At 43.6% G+C, this 14,159-nt stretch overlaps 1 protein-coding gene across 1 annotated transcript; it reads left to right on the top strand.

The window, feature by feature from the left end:
- Positions 1 to 4,824: 4,824 nt before the first annotated feature.
- CLEC3A (C-type lectin domain family 3 member A) lies at positions 4,825 to 13,927 on the top strand. The gene is made up of 3 exons (XM_043599729.1): positions 4,825 to 5,038; positions 9,542 to 9,625; positions 12,320 to 13,927. Exons 1-3 carry the CDS (start codon positions 4,924 to 4,926, stop codon positions 12,709 to 12,711), a joined length of 591 nt encoding a protein of 196 aa, XP_043455664.1. The 5' UTR covers positions 4,825 to 4,923; the 3' UTR covers positions 12,712 to 13,927.
- The last annotated feature ends 232 nt before the right edge of the window (positions 13,928 to 14,159 follow it).

Consider the following 14,159-nt stretch of genomic DNA (forward strand, 5'->3'; position numbering starts at 1 on the left):
GGAGTCCTTGCTCCTTACCTATATCCAATGCTATCCCATCTTAGCAAGGTCTTTGAACTCTCTCCCTAACCTCCATCCACAGCCTTCTCTTCAAATTCCCTGACACTTTTGCCAGTCACAGCTGCAAGTAATTGGCCTAAATATAAATGACACAATTTGTACACAATCCATAACCAATCTTTCCTTCAAGCATTTCAACCTCCACCCTGCTATAATGAGTTCTGCCCTATCACTCCCCTTAAATTCTGTCCTTGACCCCCTGAACACAGCCTTCAAAGACTTCAGCCGTGAGTATTAACGGACAAACAACGAATGAGGACAGATGAACTTGTTTGTTAGACACTCTGGAAAACAGCGGCTTAGCGCAACTTTAAAATAGCAGCCGGTGGAATAAACACATCAGTTACACAGGGTGGTCAGGAGACATGTTGTAAACAGCAATTTATTAAGGAAATTTAAACTCTGGTGACAGTTTTTAAATCCTCACCAAAACACTTTCTGACTAAAGGCAATATTTTTATAGTTCCTATTCCCTGGCTATAAATGTGCACTTCTTCTTAAATAGCCCTTTCAGAAGGCCTGGTCCAGCCCAGGGGACGAGCTGATGACATCATCATGCCCCACAAAAAAGGGATTGTTCAGCCTCCAAGAACACTGAGGGAGGAGGTCTGCCCTCCCCAAGAACAAGGTGGGGACAAGGCCACCTGCCCCCAATACCTTTGATGTGTGTGTGTAGTCCTTGATGTGATTTTCTCCCAGATCACTGCCATCTTCTCCCCTGTTATTCCTGTTGAGGTTTTGGGGGGGGGTGGAGGCTCACCCAAAGGGGAAGGCCATGTCTGATGTCAATCAGCATTTGGGATAAGGACAAAAACCCTTACATTAAGAATATTCTCAGATCCAACCCCCATCTTCTCCCAGCCAAACCTGCAGCCATTTAGTTTCCAATGGTTTTTCCCTAAAGGAGGATGAAGTGGACTTAGAATCTCAGCGGGAGGAAGAGAAGTTAAAAGGAAGCTCCCATCCCTGTCTGGCCTCAGTGCCAGGCACCTGAAAGCCAATCCGAGCTTCCCCAGTGCTGAGCGGGCTGGTTTCCTAGCATGACTCCAAATGTTCTTACGCCAAATGAGTCTGTCCCTTCACTCTTCCAAGACTTGAGTTCCTGTTTCCTTGGTCAAGTGCCTGGTTGCTGGAGCCTCAGAGCAAGGGAGGGAAGCAAAAGCAAAACCATCCCGCCACACATTAGCAAATAGTTATTGAGCAAACACAGTGTGCAAAGTAGTGTGCTGCATGCAGAGTTGAGCTAACCCAGCAGAGCCCCTGCCCTCTGGGAACTTACAGCCTATCCAGAGAGACAGACATCCAACCCGGCAGTCAATTAAGTAAATACATTTTTAAATGAGTACCAAAGTATGAGAAGGGCTGTAAAGGAAGAAGGGTACCTTCATGGAGAAAACAGAGTAGGACTCCCTAGACTATGCAGATAGGATAGAGAAGATATGTCTGAGAAGGTGAGTTTCAAGTTCAGATCTGGAGGACAAGAAGGCGCCAGTCAGACTCACTTGGACTCACACCAACAGTTCAAGGGTGGGAAGGGACTGGGTACAGTGACAGAGAAAAAGCACATGGAAAAGCAGAGTGGGATGGAAAGAGAGAATGGGATATGGCTCAAAGTTGGCAAAAGACCTCCACAAATGGACAGTCATGAGGACAAACCAGGTGGGTCCCACCAGGCAGGAGGTCTTCAGAAACCAAGGTAAGAAGCCTGGGTTTCATCATAAGGACAATGGTAAGATTTGGAGGGTTTTAGGTCGGAGAGTGACAATCCCTTTGGTGATATGTGGAGCGTTCGCTTGAGTTGGGAGGGAACAGGGTGGCTGAGCTGCGTTCAGGACAAGAGGTCTTGGTGACTTCCGATGGGACGAAGGGTAAGAAAGAGGAAGCATGCATGTGCGGGCAGAAACCACAGCACTTGCTGTTGACAAGGTCATGAGGAAGGGCATTGCAGGCAAAGGAGGGGTGGGGTGGGGGCAAAAAGACGCCTAGAGTTTCAGAAGTGGCCCCCTGAATGGGCTGGAGACATTAACTGTACCAGGGAGCCTCGGGAGGAATGAGACTTTTTTAAAATTCATGGGAGGTTAATGGGGGAAGAATCTAGAATTTCATTTAAAAATTTGTTTTAACATTTATTTTTGAGGGACAGAGATAGAGCACGAGCAGGGGAGGGGCAGAGAGAGAGGGAGACACAGAATCCGAAGCAGACTCCAGGCTCTGAGCTGTCAGCACAGAGCCCAACGTGAGGCTCGAACCCACGAACCGTGAGATCAGGACCTGAGCTGAAGTCGGACGCTCAACCGACTGAACCACCCAAGTGCCCCCAGAATTTCATTTTAACCATCACGAATTTGAAATGTCTCCAAGACATCGTCATGTGGGCAATTGCAACAGTGAAACTGAAGGAAGAGACCCAAATTGAGAGGTAAATGTGGGAGAATCCCAGACAGAGAATTTAAAGCCACAAGAAGGATTAAGATCATTTAAGGGAGAGAGTATAGGAGGTTAGAACGGCCAGGGGAGTATCCTGAAGAGTACTAGGCAGTGTAGGCAGGGAAGAAGTCAATCTTCAAATATTTTCTAAAATTTATTTATTTATTTATTTATTTATTTATTTATTTATTTATTGAGAGAGAGAGCGAGCAGGGAAGAGGCAGAGAGAGTGAGAGAGAGAATTCCAAGCAGGCTCTGTGCTGTCAGCGTGGAGCCCAATACAGGGCTCGAACCCACAAACCATGAGATCACGACCTGAGCCAAAACCAAGAGGCAGACGCTTCACTGACTGAGCCACCCAGGCACCCCTGAAATATTTAATTACAAAAAGCTTGGACTTTGGCGAAACTCTTCTCTGTGCTACTGTAATGGTGGGTACGTGACATTACATGTTTATTTACCAAGATCCACGGAGCTGCACAACACGGAGTGAACCCTAATGTAAACTGTAGGCTTTAGCTGACAGCAATAGATCAATATTCATTCATCAATTACAACAAACACACCACACAAGCACAGGACTTTTTTATGGTTTGTTTTTTGTTGTGTTTTTTGCAAGATGTTAATAATAGGAAAACTGGGGGGGGGGGGCAGGGCAAGCTCTCTATACTTTCTGCTCCGCTTTTCTCTAACTGCTCTAAAAAATAAAGTGTATTAATTTAAATTTAATTAATTTCTCTAACTAACTTCTCTAAACTGCTCTAAAAAATAAAGTGCATTAATTTAAAAGGACAAAAGCATAGGCTTTAGAGTCTGGCTCCAAGAAAACAAATTCAAAAAAATGCCAGAGGTTCTCCTGGAAAAGAAGAGCCCAAAACAATACAGATTCATTTTGAAGGAAAAAGATAGCCTTTTGTTACAAGTCTAGTTCGAACACAGCAGAGATCAAAGATCCAAGAGAAATCGTTAGCTTTCCCCCCACCATTCTGTAGCTTGAAATCTCTTCTCAGAGTAAAGGATTTGAGAAGCTGGCCAGAAGTATTTCCGATCAATCATACGATCAGTTATAAGACATTGATCCTTTTCCCTATTCAAATCAAAGAGGTGAAATTAGAACGGGAAATTTGCTCAGCTTCTTTCCACAACGCCCTCAAATGTCTACCCACCCATAGACCGCCCAAATCAGTATGAGGAGCCTGCATTATAAGTAAAACCTTCATTCTTTATTTCACACTTACTAAATTATGTCAGACTTTTCTCTATCAAGCGGTTTTACTTTGGTATCAATACGTGGGAAGGGTACAAAGAGGCTGTGACAGGAAGGCAATGAAGACAGATTCGACTGGTTTTCCCAAGATCCAGAAGGAACCAATCACCCCTTGGTTTTTCCTGTATTGTCTGAAAGAAAGAGAGAGCGAGCGAGAAAGACAGGAAGGAAGGAAGAAAGAAAATAAATAAATAATGGAAGTCTGGAAGTCCCTTGCTATTCATACAAGAGCCTATCTGGTCCCCGGTACTTGTCCTAAAAAGCCCATTGTTAAGGTAAGAATAATCACACCGAGTCTTCCAGTTTATTCTTCTGTTAATTTCTATCTTCCCTTCGAAAGTATTTTTTAAGCATTTGGGGTAATTGCAAGGAAAAAAGTGTTGGCCGATGGGGGTCTGCAAAATAGCTGTAATTGATATTCTACATTAATTCTTACGGAAATAAGTCACTGTCTTAATTTTCTTTTCATTCTGAGGTGTGTTTCCCCCAAATACAATTCTTGGTTAATCCACAAAATCCTAATAGAAAGGCTTCTCCTTTATCACGGACTCTCCACTCTAGCCATCGCTGTGAGTGAGTCATTCCCAAGTCCCACTGGAGCTGTATAGACACTTGAGCATGTGTAGACTCTGATGTCGCGCGCGCACACACACACACACACACACACACACACACACACACATGCAGTAGCTTTCCTAGTTTTTTGTGTGTGCCTTTTTTTTTTTTTTTTTGCCCTGAAAACCGAATTGAGTTTCCTAGAACATTAAGTGAACTTCGGAGGTCCAAAGCAAGGGCTTACAAACTGAGGTCCTCACAGAGAGACTCCAAACTTCCTGAACTTTAAAAAAAGAAAAGAAGAAAGCAGGTAAAGCCCTTCAGCTCTTAGTTAACTCTCATACACTCTGAAAAGGCAAGTCAAGTAGAAAATGTAACTGGAATATTAAAAAAAAAAAAAAAGGCTAACCCGGACACAAGAACAAGGGGCCACCTTATGCTGTGGCCAGCCGAGGAACTGAAACATTTCGTCAGCAGGACGCCAGCCAACCTTCACACGCACTTTTATAAAGCTGGCCCACGCCCTCCAGAGCAAGATGAGGCTGCCCAGTCCACTCGCCTCTTAGCTACTCCAGAGGAACTGGCAGAGTGGTCATCAGACTTACCCAAGAGCCATGGCAAAGAACGGGCTTGTAATTTACATCCTGGTTATCACCTTACTCCTGGACCAGACCACCAGCCACACATCCAAATTCAAAGCCAGGAAGCACAGCAAACGCCGAGTGAAAGGTAATGGGGCTTTTCACTCCAGCGAAATTCTAGGATTGCTCAGTGTGGGGAGGGACTGGGCAGTGTTCATTTCCCAGCTCTGCCGGGAAAACTGTCTCCGGTGATCGTGCCATGCCATCATGTGGATATGGCATTTCAGAAAACAGAGTGACCTTTTAATTCTCTGGGACAGTTTGACACTTCAAGGAATCAGCAGTAGGCCTTTTGTTTTTAACAGAAAAAGTTTCTGTATTGCACATCCTTTGTCAAGCGAGCTCAGCCACACAGAATGTTCTTTAGGGAGAGTCAATATAGATAGGTGGATATCTGGTATTATGAATGAGGAATCGAGTAGAATAGACTGATTAATAGAGTGTACTGTCTCATTCTTAGATACTGTATAACTGTTCAAATGTATTTGTAAGAGAGCTATACTCATTAAATGTACAGGTAAGGACAGAGTTATTGTGATATGGCTTCCGTTTCGTCATCGGTTATCACGTACGTATGTCTTCGTACCCCTGACAACATAAGGACAGTCTATGCAACACATTTAAGCTTTTTCACATCAGAGAGAAATTGAACCTCTTTTTAAATTTAAAAATATTTCTTCATGTGAAGTCACATCATGTTCGAAAACACTGTAATGCAAAACTGAATCTCCTAGCAATCCCCAAATCTGGGTGGCTCAAACTGAGTGAAGAGGTAAGAAAGAAAAAAACAGGGGCACCTGGGTGGCTCGGTTGGTAAAGCGTCCAACTTTGGTTCAGGTCACGATCTCACAGTTTGTGAGTTCGAACCCTGCATCGGGCTGTCTGCCGTCAGCAAAGGGCCCGTTTTGGATCCTCTGTACCCCTCTCTCTCTGCCCCACCCTTGCTCTCTCTCTCTCTTTATCTCAAAATTAAAAAAAAATCCTGCAAAGAACAAAGACAACAGTAATTTATTTGCAATATGCTGAACCATAGCAAGAGGAAAAAAGTATCAAGAGAGAAGCAGAGTGATGTTTTAGCTCATCCCCTGAGTTATTTTCATTTTCCTCTCAGGATATTTCAGGGTGAATATAATGACACTATTTCCTTCTCAAGTTCACTGCCTTAGTAACAAAACATACCAAGCGTACCCATGGAGTTCAAGCCTGGATTTGACACACAGCATGACCGGGGGGTTGGGTAAAAAGGAGGCTTGTCTTGTGTCCTGCTCTGAATATATTACAAAGTGCCCTTTTCAGGGGGCATTTATTTCTAAGATTTAGATCTGATGCAAGGTTTCTTCAGGGGGAATCTCTTTTCCTTATAAAATACTCCAGTTTCCTCTTCCCTCTATTGGATGGAAGGTTAAAATACTTCTCACTTATGATAAAGCATTTGGTGAAGATGAGAACAGGGAGAGCAGACACTGTGTGATGGGGCATTTTCATTGCTAGAGTCTCTTCACCGCTGGGAGGCAATGGCAAAGGGGTGACCATGGGGGGAGGGGTGGGGGATGGGGCGTGAACATGCGGACCTGTGTGTGTGTGAGTGTGTGTGTGTGTGCGCGCGCGCGCGCGTGCTGTGGGGGCATTTCTAAAGCCATTCAGCTCAGGTGGTGCCGAGCTCCCCCAACCCACCCTCACCCACTCGCAAGAGCTCACTCAAGCTTCTTTCTGTGTGTCTTTTAACTGACTGGGGACACCGCGTAAACATCAGCCTCCCCAAGGAATTTTAGCTGTTAGGTCAGAAAGCAGATTCTAAACCAGTAAGTGAAGCAATAAGCGTGAACTTACCGAACACTTCTCTTTCCACCAACACGTACAATTTTAAAATATTTTAAGTACCTGGGAATGATACCAAACTTTAGAAATGCAAAAGGGAAAGCCATTTTTTTCTCTCCCAACCCTCTTCACAGAATTACCCACTGTTACCGGTCGGGAAATAGTATTACCAGAGTTTTTCTAATGCACAATGAAAACTTGATATTTTTATTTTTTAAAAAAATTTTTTTTTCAACGTTTATTCATTTTTGGGACAGAGAGAGACAGAGCATGAACAGGGGAGGGGCAGAGAGAGAGGGAGACACAGAATCGGAAACAGGCTCCAGGCTCTGAGCCATCAGCCCAGAGCCTGACGTGGGGCTCGAACTCACGAACTGCGAGATCGTGACCTGGCTGAAGTCGGACGCTTAACCGACTGCGCCACCCAGGCGCCCCGAAAACTTGGTATTTTTAAACAAATAAGCATTGGCTATTAATTTCTTTCATCTATTGGATCCTGGCTATCCACATAAGGCATACGCCCGTCCCTTTTACAGCCGCATAATCTTCCATTGCAAGGCTGGATCGTGATTTATGTACTCTGTTCTCTCTTGGTGAACTTCTGTCTGGTTTCCATCTTTTTTGATCTGATGCCTCGGTGAATGGCTTTGAACACATATATGGACCCCATGCTAAGGTAGGACGTTAGGATACACCTCTAGGAAACGCAGGTTTAGCACACTTCCCAATCGTCTCCCAAAATAATGGCATCAACCCAGGCCGCCTCGGTCTTCAGAGTATGAGAGTGACCACCCCACACACCTAACATCGCATCATCGCATCATCGGCTGAAGCTCTGCTAACCTAACCCCAAAACAAAACACGTCTCTTAATTTGCATTTCTTTGATGGTTAATAAGGTTGACAAATATTCCTTTTTTTGGTTGTTAATGAGATTGAGGTAGAACTCCTATGTGTGTTTCCTGGTTGCTTCCCAGGAATTATTTTTGCATTTCTGTACTGAAACTACTTTTGGAGAAAAACATCAAGAAAATGAAAGGAAGCTTTTTTCTTTTTTTTCTTTTTTAACTCAAAAGGGTTATTGAGTGATTTAACTCCAAAAACAAAATTTCCGTGGTATTTAAGCCATAGGTCTTAATAAATTATGTGTCATAGAAATGAATAAAATATAATTTTTACAGTGAAATAATTGTTCCCTGCATTCAGTGTATACAAAACACATCCACGTTTGTCACAAAGGACAGAAGGCAAAGCCAAGCGACCTGGATAATGATTGCCATAATGGACTCTCAGGAGTATAATATTATTCATGTGTCTTCATGTTAATTACAGTTTACAGCTTCCCTGTGGAGGGCACTTATTTATACAGAATGGAGCAGGAAGCTGAGAGGGAAGGGCGGTGACATTTGTATGGTTGACAACTTCAAACTTGGAAGCAAGTCTCCCACGGTCTTTGCAAACCTGGCCTCCAACAAACAGTTGATGGGCTTGCATTCTGAATGCACCCTTATATTTACTCTGGATTGAATGGTCTCCTTGAGCAAATTCATGGGTTACTGTATTTCTGACCTGAGCTATTGGATGCTTTGAGGACTGATGTGCACTATCAAGTGAAAAGGAGGTGGGGTCCACTCCCGGGTACCCCAGAAAGCATTTTCCTAACCCAAATGTGGGACCACCTGGCTGGCAGATTGCAAGTTTAAGAGGAGGATGAATCAGCGTGCGTGGATTTGGGACCGTCCTGAAAAATCCAGGACAGAACACAGATTCCCCATATGGCATCTACATAAGAAGGCAGCTGGGGACAGTTCATACCAAGCTTCAAGCATCTCCTCTAAGGCCATGTGCCAGGGCCCAGGCAATTACTGTGCAAGAGCAGATCAGAGTGATGTGAAGAGAACATACTTGGAGGGAGAGAGATTCAAATCCCAGCTGCACCGTAGCGGCTGGCTGATGTATGGCAGATTAATTCGGCTTTCTGTGCCTCGATTTCTTCTGTGAGCGGAGGATAGTGATGGTGTCTGTTTCATGGGAATATTGAAAGAATTAAGCTCCTGGTGCACAGTATATGCTGGCTCTCAATATTGTTTTTTTTTTATTATTTCTTACAATTTATTATAATTCCTGCCTTTGAAGAGCTCAAACTGTCAATATCTAAGGCAGCCCCTATCAGTCCTAGGATCTTGTTTATTCATTCTATTAAGCATCAGGAGCACCATGGACAGGAAGACGAATGAAAGTGCAAGTAAAAAATAATTATGGATTAAAGTGCTCTCAAGAAAAGTGAAAGGTTCAAAGAAAGAGATTAGCCTGATAGATGCTAATACAGAGAAAATAACGAGAAGAGGCGTCTAGAAAAGATATTTCAGCTCAATAAGGAAATGGACAAGAGTTGGGGCAAGTGTATTCCAGGCAGGACGAACCCAAAGGAAAGCGTCTGGAGATGACGTACGTTGCTCTAAGATGCTCTGAAAGTCAACAGGTCGGATGCCTGATGGAGGGCGAGTCCCACAGGATGGGGCTGGCGAGGCATAGCAGCCCTGTCTCACAGAAGGACCTTCTGGTTTTATTAGCACAATCAAGCTCTATGCATCTTCCTGGACGACTTCCTTTCATGCGTTACTTTTCATGTACACTGGGGTCAGTTTCAGCAAGACCACCCCCACCTTACATTCTGGATCCCAAAGTTTTATTTTGTTTTACTTTTATCTTACTCTAATCACATACTTTTCATTCCTCCTACCCCACCCCACCCCCTCGAAAATATCCCCCAGAAAAGGATGGAGACCTGAAGACTCAAGTTGAAAAGCTCTGGAGAGAAGTCAATGCCCTGAAGGAAATGCAAGCCTTACAGACAGGTAAGACCCGACCCATCCCCATCGATGCTTTGTCTCAAAAGAGACAGGAAAAGAAATTGTGATTTGCTAGCCATTCAAGCCACACCTAGAGTACACGTCAAGTCCTAGGTGACACCTTTTTATTTTTATTTAATGTTTACTTATTTTGAGAGAGAGAGAGAGAGAGGGGGGGGAGAGAGAGAGAGAGAGAGAGAGAGAGAGAGAGAGAGAGAGAGAGAGAGAATATGAGCAGGGGAGGGGCAGAAGGAGAAAGAGAGAGAGAATCCCAAGCAGGCTCAGTGCTGTCAGTGCAGAGCCTGACATTGGGCTGGATCTCACAAACTGTGAGCTGAAATCAAGAGTCAGATGCTTCACCTACTGAGCCACCCAGGCACCCCTAGGTGACATCGTTTTGAAAGAGACATTGACAAGCCAGAGGTGTGTCCAGGAGAGAGGATTCAAATGCAGGGGAGACAACTGTTTTTGGGAAATCAGCTTGGTTTTCCACTCCCTTCTCCTATATATGGCTGGTATAGAAATAAAAACAGGCATGTCAATAATGCATTTTAAAAGTGTGTTCATAATTCTTCTCTGATAGGCAATGAAACAGAATTGAAGCAAGTATTAATGGGCAAAAATAATTAGCATTCATCAGATGTTTATTATGTGCCCATTGGGAGATCTGCTGAGGTTCAACTAAATACAGGATCACAGGACTCACTTGGGCCACACTGTGCATCAGATGCAAATGGAAGGACATTGGTTAGAACCACAGCTCTGCCAAAAGAGGGCAGCATTTAACACTCCTCTTTGCAAGGGGCGAGGGCTCCCAAGCAGTGGATGCAGCTGTCCAAGCTGTTGTCCCAGAGCTACCCTTCTTGGCTCCCAGGCATAAGGAAAAGGGAGCCACACTGTGTGGGTTCAAGAATAGCCCTTGCTCACAAGACTCATACCCCCGCGATCCAATACCTCACATAACAACTCCAGAAGCAGAATTTCAAGGGTTCTGCAAGAGACCTGTCCGGTTACAAGAGTTAGCACTTTCAGGGAAAACTAAAGTTATGGCTTCCTATCGAGGATTTATAACTCCCAGGCCAGCTAAATGTTACCAGTTCAAGGTTATTTTTACCATAAGCAATGTTACTTGATACTACCACTGACATATTCCCTTTATCAGGCTTCCAGGAACAGAATTCGAAAGTTAAAGGAACGTCAAATGCCCAAGCAGGAAGCAAAAGGGTTTTATTAATGCTTTACCCACAACTGGGCACTATAAATACTTCATAAACATTAACACATTAATCCTCCAACAGTTTAGGTGCCATTATTATTATCGTCATTTTATACATGAGGAAACTGAGGCACAGATAAATTAAGTATTTTCTCCAACAGTTACACACCTAGTAACCGTCAGAGCGAGGTTCTCCAATGCTTTTTTTTTAATGTTGTTTTTCACATTTACTTATTTTTTTTTTCAATGTTTATTTATTTTTGGGACAGAGAGAGACAGAGCATGAACGGGGGAGGGGCAGAGAGAGAGGGAGACACAGAATCGGAAACAGGCTCCAGGCTCCGAGCCATCAGCCCAGAGCCCGACGCGGGGCTCGAACTCACGGACCGCGAGATCATGACCTGGCTGAAGTCGGACGCTTAACCGACTGCGCCACCCAGGCGCCCCCACATTTACTTATTTTTGAGAGACAGAGTGTGGGCAGGGGAGGGGCAGAGAGAGAGGGAGACATAGAATCAGAAGCAGGCTCCAGGCTCCGAGCTGTCAGCACAGAGCCCAACGCGGGGTTCAAACCCACGAACCATGGGATCATGATCTGAGACGAAGTCAGACGCTTAACCGACTGAGCCACCCAGGCACTCCTCTAATGCTTTGCCCTAAAACGATCTTTATGTTTGGTTTATCCTGGATAACCTAAACAATATTACCAGGGCTGAGTTATCTGTGTAACAAAATCACTGTCTCTCCATATGTCAGCTCAGACTTTTGTCTGTTTTGTTTTTTAAATCATTATGAAATACCACCCAGTCCCAAAAGTTCCAAGGAAATTCAGCACACAATGGAGCTATACAAACTAGCAAGTAGGTATATATCAAAGCAGCATGAGACTAAAAACCATGTTTTGAGAGTGGGGTGGGACAGAGGTGGGTTTATGTAATTGTGAACATCTATATTACGTAAGTTACATTTTTACATACTAAGTTGTTACAGTAACAACTTCTTTTTTTTTTTTCAATGTTTTTATTTATTTTTGGGACAGAGAGAGACAGAGCATGAACGGGGAGGGGCAGAGAGAAAGGGAGACACAGAATCGGAAACAGGCTCCAGGCTCTGAGCCATCCGCCCAGAGCCTGACGCGGGGCTTGAACTCACGGACCGCGAGATCGTGACCTGGCTGAAGTTGGACGCTTAACCGACTGCGCCACCCAGGCGCCCCTACAATAACAACTTCTATAAGCCTCAATAGTAAAGACAAGAGCAATACAATCTCATTTCATGGGACTGCTGTGATTATGACACAAGTTCATTATTATAAAGTGCTTGGCATAGGGCCTGACACATACAAAATCTCCAATAAATGTTAACTCAGCATTATCATCACATATCATTCATTCCACAAATATTAATGGCCATTTTCCAAGTCCAGCCCTAGATGTCTAACATTCAAAAAGCCTCTTAATATATCCAATTTCACATCTTTACAGTCTGTCTCCGAGGCACAAAGTTTCACAAGAAATGCTACCTTGCTTCGGAAGGCCTGAAGCACTTCCATGAAGCTAACGAAGACTGTATCTCCAAGGGAGGAACCCTGGTGGTCCCCAGAAACTCTGACGAGATCAACGCCCTCCGAGACTATGGTAAAAGAAGCCTGCCAGGTGTCAATGACTTTTGGCTGGGCATCAATGACATGGTCACCGAGGGCAAGTTTGTTGATGTCAACGGAGTCACCATCTCCTTCCTCAACTGGGACCGTGCACAGCCTAATGGCGGTAAGCGCGAAAACTGTGCTCTGTTCTCCCAGTCAGCTGAGGGCAAATGGAGTGACGAGGTCTGTCGTAGCACCAAGAGGTACATATGCGAGTTTATCATCCCTTGATACACCCTTTGCAAGCTCGGTCACGATTTATAGGCTGATGGTTCACAAGAGGAAGTCAGAATTGTCACATGGGCATCTGTGCCCGTAGGAATACAAGAGATACCCAATTTCGCTATCACGTTTCATTGTGATGTTGCCCTCTGTGGGCTACAGATCAGAAAATAATGATCCACCTACGTGCACACCGTTAATGTGGCTTCTGCAAAATGGGCTCTCAAATCCTCCCCAATTTCCTAGGCCCTCTCCCTTATCCAGAAACCAGGTCTGTGTTAAAAATACAAAATCCAGAAAAACAAGCTTAGGCTACAAGATTTTCTCTTGGAAGTTTAGCAGACATTTTATTGATGAGAATTCTCTAAATCAGAGATTCAGGGTGCGGTATAATCTAGAAACCTCTCCGCCTGATGCCCCATCTGTTCCATCCCAGTCACAGCCCCTTGCTGGCCCGTTAACCTTTCTGAGTGGCTGCATCCCCTGGTGGGACTTGTACTGTGTCTGCCACTTCAGAATACAGATTTCTCAGAAGTGCTCTGATTTAACTTTCTTTTCTTCAAGACCCTCTTCCTCCACCATATATACACGCTGATTCTGAAAATGCTCAGTCATGATCTGAAAAGGAGCATATTTGGTCAACTTCTAGCCCCAGCATTACGTTACAATTTCTGACTTGAATGAGTAACCCAAAGGCAGACTGTATGGGGAAATAAAATAGGAAAAAGAAAATATGTCTACTTTTCCCTTGCTTTCATATCATTATCCTCCTGGATGAAATGGAGAGCTGATATTAACTATGTCAGCTTCCTTTTTTTATATACATTATATACTTACATATATTTCAACAAGCATATATTTAAGTTTATTAGGGGTAATCTATCTTTGGAGGTTGAACATTGGATTTCAATAGTACTATTTTGGAGTGATACATCTTTGCAATATTTTATTCTGTCAAATGCTATTTCCATTAACTAGTTTAACCAGATTGTGTAAAATAACCTCATTGCCTAATAAGAAATTACAAAGCTTAGGCTTCTGGGAAATGGGCTTCTTAGAATCCAACAATTCTAAGTATATTATGTTCTTCAAGTGTCATTTTTTCCCTTAAATATTGGGTATGTCTTATGAGCAATATCCTTCTCTGCAAACATCAATTACATGTGCTTGGAATTAAGTTTTAGTTTCTTTTACTGCATAATAATAAAGCCTGAGTTCTGATTGATGTGAATGTATTTGGATGTTGATTATAGTTATTCAAACTATGTTGGTTTATATCAAACTTGGCACAATTTGGGGGGAGGAAATACCCCCGTATCTGATTGAACTGGTGATTTAGATGTCTTAGGAGAATAACTTTATATGACAATAAAAACTTAAAGTGTGGAGGGAGGAGGGGAATATTAAAGAGAAAATTGTACCTACAACTGGTTTTGGTTGACCCTGACCAACTCTTT

This window comes from Prionailurus bengalensis, chromosome E2, assembly GCF_016509475.1.
Source record: "Prionailurus bengalensis isolate Pbe53 chromosome E2, Fcat_Pben_1.1_paternal_pri, whole genome shotgun sequence".
Lineage (NCBI taxonomy): Eukaryota > Metazoa > Chordata > Mammalia > Carnivora > Felidae > Prionailurus > Prionailurus bengalensis.

What these genes read in the sequence shown, in the direction of transcription:
- CLEC3A (XM_043599729.1), top strand. Translation starts at nt 4,924, where the DNA reads ATGGCAAAGAACGGGCTTGTAATTTACATCCTGGTTATCACCTTACTC. An exon ending in CAGCAAACGCCGAGTGAAAG is followed by an intron (nt 5,039 to 9,541) that starts GTAATGGGGCTT and finishes AATATCCCCCAG; the next exon opens with AAAAGGATGGAGACCTGAAG. An exon ending in AATGCAAGCCTTACAGACAG is followed by an intron (nt 9,626 to 12,319) that starts GTAAGACCCGAC and finishes ACATCTTTACAG; the next exon opens with TCTGTCTCCGAGGCACAAAG.